The sequence below is a fragment of the Bombyx mandarina genome, chromosome 13 (genome assembly GCF_030267445.1).
Source record: "Bombyx mandarina strain Sakado chromosome 13, ASM3026744v2".
In the NCBI taxonomy this organism is placed as follows: Eukaryota; Metazoa; Arthropoda; class Insecta; order Lepidoptera; family Bombycidae; genus Bombyx; species Bombyx mandarina.
The window spans coordinates 7,252,055-7,267,592 of record NC_143220.1 but is presented as its reverse complement, the minus strand read 5'-3'; the positions used below and the strand labels follow the sequence as shown (position 1 = coordinate 7,267,592).

Sequence of the window (15,538 nt, the reverse complement as noted above, 5' to 3'; positions counted from 1 at the left end):
TAATTTCATCTAAAGGACTCTTAGACATCAACAGAGCTCTCGCTGTCGTGATTTTTAAGTAGGTAGGTGAAAAAATGAGAGCGCTAAAAAAATTATTTATTCTCAAAGCGGGCAGTAGACAAAATAAGTTTGGGAACCTCTGATGTTGAGTAACCCACCACCACTGTCCCATTTGAGGTCTTCGTCTATATTTTAATTTAAAATCAGAGAAGTTTCAAAATTTTCTTAATTTAATTATTGCTTCCAGCAACTATAATCATGAATACATATTGCCAAAATATCTACAATTTGTAGCACGAAAAAGGATGTTGTGTTTACCTTACTGTACCGTAGAATGTTGAACAGTAGAGGAAGACATTCGTAAATGAATTGTTTACTGTAGTGACTGTCGTCTGACGGACAAACCTGTGATGAATTCATCTCAATTAAAAACACTTCTCCGTATTATATTGGTACTACAATGGTAGTAAAATAATGTAAATGTTAACACTGAATAAAAACTAAAAGTCAGACCTGTAAGAAGTCTTGTAATAGCTGATCGATAACATGGTCTAGTGCAGCATCAGCGGCAGCCGCTAGGGACAGAGTCCAGGCATGTAGCGACCATGGCACTCCTAACGCCCTCAACTCGAGAGTGATATCTGTAAAATTATTTATTTTTATGTCATCGTCGGTGCTCGTAGGTATTAGAACGTGATTTTCGGCACCTGACTTGTGCCACGAGGTTAGGGTAAAAAAAAATTTTTAATTTAGTTAAGTGGTTACTGGAGCCCATAGACATCTAAAACGTGGCTGAACCACCCTTCAAACCGAAACGCATCACTGCTTAACGGCAGAAATAGGTGGGGTAGTGGTACCTACCCGCGCGGACTCACAAGAGGTCCTACCACCAGTAAATTGTGTAACTTCTGTTACGAAACGTAACGCCTGACGTCCGGTAGAGCTAGCATAACCCCTAGAGTATAGATAACCCATAGAGATCGTTTCACGACAGAAATAAATAATATAATATATAATATCTGTGGAGTAAATAGGTCGCTAGTATTTATTTATTTGAATGTTTTGGCAACACTAGCACTGTATCTTTTTTTTTAAGGAGCTTATCAAACGACGAAATATTTTACGTTTAATCAAACAATTGCAGCTAACATTGATATTAAACAATTTTATTTCAATGTCACTTCATAGTCACTTCTTCGATTGATAAGAATGATAACGATCTTATAGTAATACTCCACCTTTTCGCGTATGCCATGACCTTCAATAACAGAAGATGTTATCATTATTACGAGTCACCATTTTGTGTCAATAACATTAAACTTACTTACATAATACTATATAAACGCACACTTACATATTAATCACAGTATAACTACTGTTTTATGTTTTAAATTACACATTTTACATCTTTATGGTTTCTAAGCAACAAAGGCTTCATAACTGTGGCGAATTATTATTCGACATTTAGGTAGATTTATTAAAAGTTAAGCCAATGTGACAAAGGTAGAAGAGCATACGTCCAATGTATTGGAAAATGATCGCCGCAGCCTGTAAGTACATCGGCAAATCAAGATAAAAACTCTGAGAGTAGGTACCTCGGAAAAGCTTTCCTTTTAAAGTTTTAACGTTGGTTAAAGAAAACACCACTGTGACTCTTCGCTATAGCTTGTATTTGAAATAAATCAAAGAAATGTATTATTCTATACTAAAATATTTAATTATTTCTTCGGACCCCTTTCTCTCTTTCATTTTTTTATGCCTACGTCAGTCAGTAACTTAGAGGGGCTATTCTCAGTTCCCTGTGACAGGTGCTCGAGCTCACGGGGCTTGGCTTTTGAGACGGTGTTAACACCTACCCTAGCACTAGCTGTGTTTCGCTTAACTTACCACTGGTTCGGAAACTAAACCCACTGAGAAGATCCAGTCAGAAATTCAGTAGGTTGTGTCTTATGTGATAAGTTGCACGACGAACTCTTCGTCACATTGGACGAGAATGATTATTTTACATTTACGAGATGCCCATTTCTTATAGTATGTTCTTAAACAAGGTCATCGAACTTACCTAAATGATCAGTCTCAGCGGCACAGTACATGGCGTCTTGCAACGCCCTCTGCTGTTGTTTGGTGAAGGCCGGTGGTCTCGTGGGCGCAGCCGCCCCCGCCGCCCCCTCGGCCAGCACCTCCTCCAGAGACAGGACTTCCCCCGCCACCCGCGCCCCGCCCCGCATCGCCGCGCGGAGACACCCCCGGCGCCCGTGCGTACAGCATACTGCTACTGCACTGGAGTATTAAATATAATAAGTAAAGTTTGATTTACACGAGAAGAGCTTTCTAGAATACGAACCATCGGAAACAGGAATTAATATTCTTGTCTACTCAGTAGACTAGTGTCGCCTCCTGATCCAGAAATCTAAATACACGTCTCAATAGATTGTTGTGCACCTTAATGTCAAATTGATTGACCACTGACCTACTTTTTTTTTCTTTGGCCAGGAGGAAATCGCCAGGTTTCCGCTCTCCTCTGGGGATGGAGGGCGGGGCATGTCGGAGTCGAACTGACTAAAACCTGTCGCTCAACAGCCTACGTCCGAACCTCGCATGAGACAGAACTCATGAAAAGGTAAAGGGGGGAAAGTGAAGCGCTTAGTGCGGAGCACATCTCTCCCATCACCCTTCCCCTCGAGACGCCGGACCGGCGGTCGTCGGCGCCACGACCACCAGCCCCCTCGGTCAGCGGGCTATCCGGAGCCCGCCTAAATGACGCTGGTTAGAATGGATAACCACTAAACCTACTTAACACCATTTTACTATCGCAGTAGCTGTTGAGGGAGATAATGCTATGACTAGATACAATACTATGCCAAACGAACTTGGTGGCTGACACCACTGTGTATTAAGCGCAGTCAAAGTCTTAAATTTCTTACCTGTAACATCCATATTGTGCCGCCACAGAGTAGCAGAGAGCGTCGTTCAACTGAGTGGAAAGGAACGGATCGGCTCCATTTGACAGAAGCAGCTGCACCAACTCTAAATTGCCGACACCGCAGGCAACCTATAATGAAAACAAACTTAGGCACTTAGGACCATTCCCGATCCTGTGGACAGAATGGAAAGCAGTCGACGTCGCCCCAAACACGTCATTTCGGATCCTCCCGATCCACTAACGGTGCTTTTAGGTACCTCAAGCACCGGTCATCGTTCTCGAGCCCTTCGTCGCAAGCGACGGGTTCGACGAGTAAATTAACCCACAGACACAGCCCACTGAGTTTCTCGCCGGATCTTGGGTCGCGCTTCCGATCCAGTGGTAGATTCTGCGAAGCAGCTCTTGCTAGAGTTCATGTTAGCAACGTCGTCAGGTCTGAGCCCCGTGAGCTCACCTACTAGTTAAGGTTACGCTGAAATAGCCTCTCAAGGCTATCAGCTTAGGTAGGAAAAAAAAAGCATTTTGAATTCTTACTGGCGAAGTAACAATCATTAACATCACAGATCTAGAAAGAGACGATTGGCTAGTCCCGCCCTTGTAGAGCATCATCTCTTTCATTTATTATCTGTAAAATAGTGTGCTATTCAATTATAATACCTATTAACGTGCGTACAAATTTCTTGAAGCCAAGTAAATGACATTAACTTTAAAAAAAAATTTTTTTGTCGTGGTGATCATTTCAAACTTTTATTAAACAAAAGTTTTTATTATTGGACTAGCTGACCCGGCAGACTTTGTAGTGCCTCAATCGATAAATAAAAGACTTAAACTTTTGTATAAAATAAACTTAAAACAAACAAAAGGAATCCGTCCGACGGGGGATACATCAAAGGAAAAATAAAATTGTTTTATTTTTATTTCATTCCAAGCATTTTCATATTACCTTTTAAACCTTCTCTGGACTTCCACAAATAATTCAAGACCAAAATTAGCCAAATCGGTCCAGCCGCCTAACGAACAGCAATTCATTTTTATATATATATGTAGATAGAAGAAGAAGATAGATTATTGATTATTGAATAACGTACCTGCAGTGGTGTTAGCGTACAAACGTCATCTCCTCTTGCGGGCGCGCCGTCGACTCGTGCTCCAGCGGACAGTAACCGTCGCGCGCACTCCAGCGCCCCACCGCCCCCGGCGCCGCTGCAGGCGTACACCAACGCCGTCCAGCCTGTAAAGATACAACACCTCAGGAATAACTAGCTGTACCCGTCCGCTTCGCTGAGCATTTAAATAAATAAATATTAAATATTTACTAACAATAACGCCACGTTAACTGGTCCCGTGGTAAGTTCGTAAAGAACTTGTGTTACAGGTACCAGATAACGGAAATAAATATAAGATTTTTATTATACACATACATATATTTAATATACATCCATAACCCTGGAAAAGACATTTTATATTTTTCATACAAATATCTTCCTTTGGCGGGATTCGAACCCGCGACCCCCTTGTGTAGTGACCATGTCACTTACCACTACACCAGACGGCTGTCAAGACAAATAAAAATACTATTCTTATAAATTTATCAACAATATTCTTGGACTGGTGGTAGGCCCTCTTGTGAGTCCGCACGACCCCGCCTATTTCTGCCGTGAAGCAGTAATGCGGTTCGGTTTGAAGGGTGGGGCAGCCGTTGTAACTATACTGAGACCTTAGAACTCAGGTGGGTGGCGCATTTACGTTGTAGATGTCTGTGGGCTCCAGTAACCACTTAACACCAGGTGGGCTGTGAGCTCGTCTACCCATCTAAGCAAAAAAATAAAAAATAAAATTAACGTTATTATTTCTCACCCCCACAAAAATTCTCATCAATAACGCCCCCACAACTGGTGTAGGGAGTACAACACTCATATAAATATTAGCCTATCCATCAAGTACATTTTCTACATGGACACCAAGTTTCAAGTTAATCGGATGCACGGTTCAGTCGTTATAACGGAACATCCGTAAAAACCATTGTAGATTTATATATTATTGTATAGATAAGGCCTTATCATCAGCCTTGGAGCAGCAAGCTGTAAGTTCAAGATTTTTTTTTTTTATTATCCTTGTAGACAGACGAGCGCACCGCCCACCGAATGGTGAGCGGTTACTGTCGCCCATGGACTTCAGCAATAGCCAAGACGCTGACTACCGTTAAGTACTCTCCACAAGCCTCGTTTGAAGATGGACAAGTCGTAGCGCTCGAGAAACACCGTGGGGGGAGAACTAATTCCAAAGCCGGATCGTACGTGGCAAAAAATATCTCTAGAAACGCAATGTGGATGAGCGCAGTGGCTCCAGGTAGTATGGATAAACTCTGCTCCGGTGGCGGGCGGTGCGATAGTAAAAACGAGATGATGGAATCGTCTCAAACAATTCCTCAGGTTCCCCATGGAACATACAAGATCTTCTTGGAACTTTAATTTCTTCTATATTGACCGCTTAATTCAACATCTCGCAAATTACCATGTTTTACTTCTAATGGCAAAAGGTCCGTACCTGCAGTAGGTGGTGTGTAAGCTGGATTACTCTGATGAGTTCCAGGTGAGCGAGGCGACAGTGGCATTGCACAGTGAGCAGCTGACGAGCCCCCAGTCTCAACATTTGGGTCGGCTCCGGCTTCAAGGAGCATCTGTAAACATAATCGTGTTTGTAGATTATTTTAATTTTCAAAAGAATTCTCAAGAAAATGGCAAAAATGTTGTACATATTTCAATAATCTTATTAAATATTATAGAAGTTAATACTAACGGTAACAATCTGATCGTCTCCAGCAAGAGCTGCCTTCATGAGCACAGTCATGCCGGAGGCATCCGTGGCATCCAAACCAGCTGGTGGTAGGAGAGTTCTGATACCACCAACGATTTCAGGTCTTCCACTCAGAAGAGCTCGCTGCGCTAAGCCCAGAGCAACTCTGTTGAGTTCGTCTGGAGTGCGGGTGCATCTTGACCAAACTGGTTCTATCGCTTCTTCTATACTGAACGTATTGAAATAATTAGTTAAAACTTTTGATAGCTAGACGGAAACTAATCGTGACATGGGCACAGAATCAGAGGCGAAAGTATGTTTGGAAGGTATTAGACGTATTTTAAAGTTCATGAAAAAGTAAGGACCAGTCGGCATAATATCAGCTACATGAGGACGATTCGTGTGTTAATATAGCGGCGACAAAGCTTAAAAAATTGATTTCATTTCCAAATAATTCTAATCGAATGAGAAATATATAGCCTATTTGAAAAAAAAAAAAATTATTTTCTAATTTCGGGCTACCACCAGCCTACATTCGATATGAAGATTGATATTTGTAATGCAGCATGTTTGAAGAAGATTACGTGATCGGTCTCGGTGGGCAGTCAGCATGCGGCAACAGTAGTCTAGCAGCTTGCATGACGTCATCAGCGTCGGGTACAGCCGGAGGGGGTCTGAGAGACGCGTGAGCACGTATGACACGCACCCACTCGCCCAGCGGAGGCAGAGCTCCAGACCCACGCTCCCCCCACAGTCCAGCACCTCCACAACTGCCCCCTGTACTGGTGGAGTGCTCCAACTGAAATTGGAAAATTGTTTTATTTATTTTTTAATAATTAGATGCATGGAAGAGCTCACGGCCCACCTGGTGTTAAGTGGTTATCGGAGCCCATAGACATCAAGATCGTAAAAGTGGTCACCCACATTAAGACAAGAGTTCTAAGGCCTTATTTTTTACAATACAATGGCTGCCTCACCCTACAAACCGAAACAAGTTATTGCTTCACGGCAGAAATAGGCGGGGCGGTGGTACCTACCCGTGCGGACTCACGAGTCGTCCTACCACCAGTTATTACCCAAATAATAATTTTGCGAGTTTGATTTTTTTACACGATGTTGCCCTTCACTGTGGAAGTCGATCGTGAACATTTGTTATGTACGTATTTCATTAGAAAAGGCCACGACAACTTCATTTTGATCGCGAAACCATACACCTAAAGGTCTATTTGGTCGCAAATCCCACTTTTTTTTTTTAAACGATACACATATTTTCCCTTTGGAACTTTCAGATCGACAGATGGACAGTGCCAAAGTCCTCCAAAAATAAGCAGTATCTACCGTCAGTTTTCTAGACTTCTGATTTTCTGGTCTACACTTTACGTGTAGTTTTTGGTAAATTTAAAATGATTACTTGTGAGCATCTCATAAAGTAGTAGAGAGCTCTCTCGGCCGGCGGGGACAGGGGGGGCGCTCGCGGGTGGACGCGTCGGAGCACTGCTCTCAGTTCCGCTGACGAGCCTGCGCACGTGGTCAGCAGCACTGAAGCACTAGATCCTGCTGAACCGGTGTTTGAACCGGCCGACGTTCCGGAACCATCTAGTCGAAAATTCAAACTCAATAACAATACTATACAAGATATTGTGTATTATACAAAATGTTCACGATTGACTTCCACGGTTAAGGAATAGCATCGTGTAATAAAAATCAAATCCGCAAATTTATAATTTGCGTAATTACTGGTGGTAGGACATCTTGTGAGTCCGCACGGGTAGGTACCACCGCCCCGCCTATTTCTGACGTGAAGCAGTAATGCATTTCGGTTTGAAGGACTGGGCAGCCGTTGTAACTATACTGTGATCTTGGAACTTATATCTCAAGGTGGGTGGCGCATTTACGTTGTAGATGTCTATGGGCTCCAGTAACCACTTAACACTAGGTGCTTAACACGATCTAAGCCAAGAAAATATTAACATAAATAGCACTCAAAATTACACATATAGGTAATATTAATAAATGAACTAAACATCATCTTATTTATTAAATATATAATTTATTACTAACTCGAACCATTTGTAGTGATGCCAGAATCATGACTGAGTCCTAATTGCCTATGCTCTGGTCTAGTCATTCCTGATGATGAACCGGATCCTAACGAACTCATTGACTCCCATCTTGAGAGTGAAAGAGCTCCTGAAAATAAAATAAATGTTTTAATAAGTATCGATAAAAGGAGTCCTCCTGCCTAGATTTACAACTAAACAGACAAACTCCATTAAGTAATGTTAGAATTTGGACAACAGCTAACTAATTTTTCTGTTTCTTAAAAATGAGTATTTATTAAATATATTTAAATATCTGCACACAACTTCAAATTATTATTATTTTATTATCGCCAATTGCTTAAGATATTAATGTTAATTGTCTCCAAATCTCTCTGAACAAGAGTCGTATGGTCCTCATTAACTTTACCTGATGCTATTCTCCCGGCATTGAGATGACTGTATGGCTGCAATAAGCCCCAGAGATCAGCGCAATTGGCCACAGCGAGATCGACTGCTGCCGGCGTGATGGATGGAACACCAACATTGCTGCCTCCTGAACTTGCAGCCGCAATCAACGCTATCTCTTCTAATAGAGTTTCCATGCCAGCACATAGATAGATGGCTGCGTATCTAAATGTTTATAAAGTTTTGAATAATTACAAAATTTATTAAGAACTGGTCGAAGGTAGTTAATGAAAGGTGACTAAAAGAAGAATGGAGACTTTTTGGCGGGAACGCGAGGAGTAAAATTGTGTGATTTGTTTTATTTTGTTTATTTAGTGTTACTTCAGGTTTAAATGCGTAATAGCGGTGGTTTATTAAATGTTTAATAACTGTGAAAGTGCAAAAATGTGAGAAAATGAAACAAAGCCGCTGAACGTAACTTCTCGGGATCCTCCAAAAAGTCCACTGAAAAAATGTTATTAAATGACCACCATTTTACTGAGATTATATTTCATTCCATAATATCATCTCATTTCATTTCATTTAATTTCATCCCAGTTGATTAGTGTCTCAAATTAATCATCTTCATTTCATTTCATTTCGTTGCATTTCATTTCACTCCACATTATCATTTTTCTTAAAGATAAAAATATAAATTAAAATAAGATATGACTTAAAGGTCTTAGTTACCAGGTCATAAAATCCCTTTAAAAAAGTAGAATGGACCACTGAAATAGTACCTGTGAGAATATTTACCGAGTAGATGTGTGCGTAAACAAGCAACTGTTGAAGGTAGTTGTATTGACTTACTCATGCACGAAGGGCGCGACGCGGACATCGAGCATCCATCGGTGGAAGCGTCCCGGCGCGAGGCTGGTCCGCGCGCGGGTGGCTGACCCCAGTCTTCGCGCCGCGCCGCCTGATGTCGCGTACATTGTGGCTGCACGCTGACAGGCCTGAATATATTCCAATTTTAGTACTATTTTTGGAACGAAGTCCCTTATGGGACGATGCGGAGGGGTACCCTAACCGGGAAAAAACGTCCGTAACGTAAGATTTTTATTAGTAATGCACACAGTGTACGACTTAACTTTGTAATAACGTACAAAAAATAACATATTTTTTATCATTTATTGACCACGATCTCAGAGCGTTCGTTTGCGCAATACACTAACTCTTATGCAAACAGCCGTGAATGAAGTGTAGGTACCACAATAAGTTCGCACGTTACCGAATGACCGTGGCTTGTTGCGAAACCTCCAGTTTTATTTTCTTTATACCTCGAATAGAACTTAAAATTACAATTTTTATAATAAGGAATTTCGTTCCTTTGCGGTGTCCCACGACATCACACATCTTTTTTTTTAATACTTAGATGGGGGACGAGCTCACAGTCCACCTGGTGTTAAGTGGTTACTGGAGCCCCTACATAGGTGGCCCATAAACATAAATAAATGTTCTAAGGTCTCAGTGTAGTTACAACGGCTGCCCCGCCCTTCAAACTGAAACGCATTACTACTTCACGGCAGAAATGGGCGCGGAGGTTGTATCTACCCGTGCGGACTTACAAGAGGTCCTACCAGCAGTAAAGTGCTTTGAATCACGATAAATTATGTATTTAAATTGAGTAGACATAATTAATGTTGCTGCATTTTCCCTGAGAAACACATATTTTATCATCAGTTAAATATCTAAGAAGATGAAGAAGTACAGTATACCTTAATACAAGCATCTGCTAAAGGCGTGCTGAGAACGATCTTAAAAGCACCGGTCACTTCATGCTTGGAGCAGAACCCAAAGTTTTGAGACAAACGCTGCGCTTCCCTCGCAATCCGGACTAAGGCCCTAGAAAATATAAAAATGTTTAAATCCTTGGTTCTAAGTATTTGAAATTTGTGGATATTTGGTATATGAACATTAGTACTAATCCATCAATCTATTAAAGAACCTTAAGTTACATAAATTATAGATTTAAAAAACTAACAAAATACGCTTTTATAGAATATCCAACTAAAAAATAGAAGACAAATTTTAATAAATATGAATTAAAAATAGTGTAAAAAAATTGATTTTATTGTAAAAAAGCGTGGTGCTCTTCAGGATATTATCAAAATAGCTCTTCTACTCATATATGTTGATAAAATATTTATAGCTACTGATACAACCCACGCGTTTTTTTAAATAAAATAATTTTGCTTACACTATTTTTAATTCAAATTTATTAAAATTTATTTTCTATTTTTTAGTTGGATTTCAAATTTTTTATTATTTTTTCAATATTTTTTTTTAATATTGAATTTAGAGTTAATCCGACGTTTTGAAGGGGGTCAAAATCATGTTCAAAGATTCCGCTACAAACATACATACGTCTGAAGCTAATAAAAGCGTATTAAAAAGATTATAAATTATGTTAAGCAACGTACCTTTGTAGTAAATAGGCCAGCCTTGGGGGAGTATCCGGCGCCATCTTGGGTGCTAAGTCGCGGCATCTTCCTGTCTGCAATACCCGACTCACCTCACTTGCTGTCCAAGGCATGCAGCGCAGCTCTACAAGTCTGGAAGCAACAACAAATTCGAATAATTATGATCTGTTGTTTTCGTAGCCAGACCGAAATGTAATTTGAATAATAAGGTGAACCAAAAAAGTAGGAGAACTATTATTTTAATGCAATGGAACCTTCGAAGTAGTGTACCATAGGTGGGTTTTTGGATTCTATAGTATCAATCGGAACATTGTGAATTTCCTTTGCGTACGACGATATATATTAATTTTACATTAAAACTATAAGAACACACCTATTATGAGAGTCCACCCAGACAAATTCATCGGCGCTGGTGACGTTGGTACAGACTGTATCCAGAGACGGTTGTCGGACAAGTGGAGCTCTCCTTCTGCGGGCGTCTGTTGCGCTACCGTTTTCTGTAAAATTCGTTTATGATGTCAAAGAATTTTACATGTTAATAATAATCTGCCTAATTCTTTGATAGTAGATGCACATGTACGACTCTAGCAAACTTTGGATTTTCCCAACCCTTTCATTAATCGATTTCATTGCTGCTTTTTCTAACACTCTCCTGCAAGAAGGGTTGACAGGCATGTGGAAAGTATAAAAAATCGTTGTTTGCTAATTGAAAGAACAACACGGATAAATGCTTTATCGTTTCCATTTGTGGGGAAATGAAACGGAAATTGAGAAGACCCGTCTATGCTCAAATAGATAAGACGCGGGTTACGCCGTATTGCTGTAGATGGACAGATAAGTTCAAAGTATACATGTTGTTAAGTGGTCATCAGAGCGCTTCAACACATATCACAACGTGATTGCCATCATCCTTCTTGAAACCACTCTTCAAACCTGACGCATGACTGCTTTGCGACAGATATCGACATTGGCTAGTGTTACAGATCGACCAAGGAACAATCTTTCACCGCCTCTACTACTGACAAGCACTATGTTTTCACTTCACTTCAAAATACTAATATCATATCGTCTGTTGTAGTCTGTCTAGACAATGCATTGACATTATTAACCAAGTATAGTCAATAACCGACCAAGTATACACTTAGATCATGATGTTTATTAGCAAAGCCGTCAAGAGATTGGAATTGTATTTAATTTATCAAAATGGCCAAGAGTTACAATGACCGAAAATTGGTTAAATTATCGATTACTCTCAAATAAGGATGAGCGTACCAGGAACTCCGTTATTACTTCCTCCCCCAGCGCTTGAAGCGCCGCTAGTGGCTGTACTGCTGCTGTCTCGAGAACGAAGAGTTAGCTGTTTTATAGCTGACCTTATATCTTCTAGACCTCCACCTCCAGGCCAAGGCGATTGTAGCTGAAAATGGCAAAACATCAGACTTTTGTGACGAAATGTAATGTAGAAGTAGTTGAAAATGCCGTTACGGTATACCGACTCTCTAGATCTTCCAACATAGGATATTTTGCTGTAGAAATGCGGACCCACTCACGAGTCCGATATTACACACAATGCAGATATATTTACTACAATAACTCAGATATTAACACAATAATCGTCACAGAGGTTTTCTGACCCGGTTATTTAGAACCCTACTTCTGTTGCTGCGTAAAATTCTATCAACACTCCGATGTCACGAGACCAATTTAGCGGGTAATTTGGGGCTACTCTTATGCATCAACATAAGTCAAGCTAAACATCCACTGTAGGGGAATTTTTGTCGCAATCGTTTCGACCCTCATACTAAAGGATTAGTTATCACTTATGTCTAATCTACTACGTCAGTACATATATGACTGACGGTACCAACGGCCATCTTAGGCTGATTCGGCTTGTCGGCATACAGCCTACACACCTCGAGCGTACCTACACCGGCTATAGACAAATATAAACACAAAATAATTACTTAATACTAATATCAAATTTACCTTATTGTGAGGTCGATGTTTTGTTCTAACATGAGGTTGTTGCCTGGACCTCCTAGGCTCTTCCCTCCCCGCCTCCCCGCCACCCCCGCTGTCCGACATGGATGCATGACCCGATGATCTGTTCTCATCGGAACTGCTGTTGCATTCGCGTACTCCATTCTGAAATGATGGTCAAATGTTATTTTTTTACTATCTGTTATTAAATATCTATTTATAAGGTACAACTTCTGCTGTTTAAGTTTAAGTTTCTTAACTATGATCTGACCTCAACTTTTTTTTGGGAATAGTATGCTTTAAGCTGGCGAATCCAGAAGCCATAGCTAGTTGTCTAGGCCGTTATTGTTGTAGATGCGGTGTGGATGACATCTCGCTAACGGCACTTTTGATATTAATTGCTCCCATCGGAACCCATAGACATCACAATATGGATGCCGCTAGTCCCTTTGAGATCAGACCGAAGGCCGGAAAGCACAATTGCTTCGTGTCAGAAATAGCTCATTCGGGTAATTTTCCATGTTTTGATATCGGCAACCCTGCGCGATGTCATTACGCAATATTGTATAATTGTATAAAATCTCATCGTAAATCGCTCGAAATTAGAATCATCTTTTTGTCTCTGCATTATTACGGGCGCATCGTCTAAATATTACATTAATTACATGACTTTAGTTTCTTGGCGAAAGTACAACAAACAGAAAACGTTATTCATTATTTAAAGAAATCCCACGATCTTTTTGATAAGGGAAACCGTAATCTGTGAGAATCTTTCAATCTTGACGTTTGAAAGCGAAAACTGTAGCCGCCATTTTGTGTTCGGTCGAGTTTAGCGCGAAGAGGCTTACTTTTAATTGGATTTTTGTTTATTGTGCAATTATTACGGTAATTTCAATATTTTTTTAACAATCAATCAACGGTTTCTTTTGCCGTTAGTTACCAAACCAAAAAACAAATATACGAGACATGAAAAAGTATATCCAGACCCTGAATACCCTTATAATTTAATCTGTCATTTAACATGTAACAGTGAGCCCACGCGTGTTAGTGCTATTATCCTGTCTGCACTAAGCAGTCGCGCTTTCACTGCTTCGTACTTTGACTTGTATCACGACAGCAGCATTTATGTCATGTTTACGTCATGCTCCGAAAGCCACTCAAGTTTGGAAATCATTTAAAACTTGAGATCATAAGGGACTAGGGCATCATCAGCTTTAAATCAAGACATAAAAAGGTTTTTCCTCCACATATGTATAGGTGACATAACTACCTTTTTTATAATCAGATATTAATGAGCAAAACGTTCGGTCTTGATCGGCACATGTGACGGAAATCGTGTACCTAGTAGTTAAAATTAAAATCGCAAAACCATTTTAATGAAATTGTACGCGTTCATGGTTATTCATGGTTAGCATAATACTTGATAGTATTCAATTCATTAAAAAATTTCAATTGTACAAAAGTACTATGTGTGTATTCTTTATGATACTACAAGCAAAGTAGAGGAGTTTAAGAAGGAAAGCGGATCCTGGCAATGGATCAGGAAAACGCTAGGAAGAGGAAGAAATATGTAGTATTCACTAAAATATCATATTTTTAAAAATCTACCAAGGTTAGCCCATCCAAAATTACAAAATCGATCTCAAAGGAACGAATCGATAATAATCAACCTATATCGATTCCAATTCTAATAAACTATATGAAATAAAGTGGTTTCGTTGATCACAGTGTAAAATTTTCACAGTCACTTCTTTTTTATTACAGTTGATAGACAGCCGCGCTCACTGCCCGTAAAGTCGTCAACGAAACCCAAAATACCTTCACAGCTTTACATATCTCTATTACTTAGAAATGTCGGTCAACCTTATATTTAAACTGTAATGTATAATGAACAGATCGGGCATCGGAACTTCTGATTACTAGTATTTATGCTAAACTGTATAAGTTTCCCTAGATTATATAGTGGCGGCTATAGATTGGTATAGTAGATCAGTTCTGGCGAAAACTCGGATCATGAAAATAAAAAACTTACAGTACTAATATAAAAAAGTCCCGAAGTGTCCCAAACAATGAGGAACATGAAGAATATTGGTTCACCTTGTGTTGAATGGTTACTGGAGACACCCATCTTGAGATCGAAATCTTAGTTGTATAACATAATGGTTATTCGATCATTTAACCCGAAATATATGATTGGTTCGCGGCAGAAATAGTAGAGCGGTGGTACCGGAATACAGGCTTGTTATACGCAAACACAATCTTAAAGTTTCGATCAAGCTTAGTTTTTTAAGGTTTGTAACTACTATAAAACATTTAAACTATAACAACACGTAACTTTTTTGTTTTCGCACGATACACTATCCCGTAACAGTGAGATCGCGTGCGCGAGCTCAGTAATCGATCGTCAGTTCCGATCGAATCATGACCCGATGACACTAATCGTTCTGTGGCTATCTACCGAACAATTTACTACCGCGGTAGGTAGACGAGTTATGTCATATTTTGTTTTTCAATACTTGGAAGGATTGCACTAAATTAATAATGTTAAGCTTTATAAAATAATCTGGTATATTTGTAACAGCGTTTAGAAATAGTTTGAATATGAACGATTTTGAGTATTTTAGGAGCTGTCTGGTGTAGTAGCGCAGCTATGTCTTAAATACGCTGCTGGAATAGCCTCTTAGGCAGGAATAGATAGGAATAATAAATTAATAAGATCACTAAGTGTGTCTGCCGGCTCATATTCAGACCAGCGGCTATTTTCTTGAAATGAAATTTTAAAATAATTGTAATGGAAACTTGATTTAATAAACAAAATCGCGACCACCAATAAAATTACCTGTTTTAGATAATCAAATTTGACGTTGCTTTGACTTTGCACTAAGATTAGTAAGAAACAAAAATGATAATTTAAGATTAACAAGCACAGT

At 39.8% G+C, this 15,538-nt stretch overlaps 1 protein-coding gene across 1 annotated transcript in view; it reads right to left on the bottom strand.

Moving 5' to 3' along the window:
* Positions 1 to 15,538, bottom strand: part of LOC114244233 (ankyrin repeat and BTB/POZ domain-containing protein 2) — a 32,653-nt gene that overhangs the window by 2,668 nt on the left and 14,447 nt on the right. Inside the window, exons 4-20 of the mRNA XM_028175988.2 lie at positions 12,615 to 12,773; positions 11,901 to 12,045; positions 11,002 to 11,125; positions 10,629 to 10,760; positions 9,924 to 10,050; positions 9,016 to 9,161; positions 8,189 to 8,391; positions 7,781 to 7,909; positions 7,131 to 7,315; positions 6,304 to 6,518; positions 5,723 to 5,948; positions 5,471 to 5,603; positions 4,012 to 4,154; positions 2,925 to 3,052; positions 2,063 to 2,280; positions 514 to 641; positions 319 to 405 (exon numbers count right to left, since the gene is read on the bottom strand). Of these exons, the coding sequence (XP_028031789.2) occupies positions 319 to 405; positions 514 to 641; positions 2,063 to 2,280; positions 2,925 to 3,052; positions 4,012 to 4,154; positions 5,471 to 5,603; positions 5,723 to 5,948; positions 6,304 to 6,518; positions 7,131 to 7,315; positions 7,781 to 7,909; positions 8,189 to 8,391; positions 9,016 to 9,161; positions 9,924 to 10,050; positions 10,629 to 10,760; positions 11,002 to 11,125; positions 11,901 to 12,045; positions 12,615 to 12,773 (2,628 nt within the window). The remainder of the gene's footprint in view (positions 1 to 318; positions 406 to 513; positions 642 to 2,062; positions 2,281 to 2,924; positions 3,053 to 4,011; positions 4,155 to 5,470; positions 5,604 to 5,722; positions 5,949 to 6,303; positions 6,519 to 7,130; positions 7,316 to 7,780; positions 7,910 to 8,188; positions 8,392 to 9,015; positions 9,162 to 9,923; positions 10,051 to 10,628; positions 10,761 to 11,001; positions 11,126 to 11,900; positions 12,046 to 12,614; positions 12,774 to 15,538) is intronic.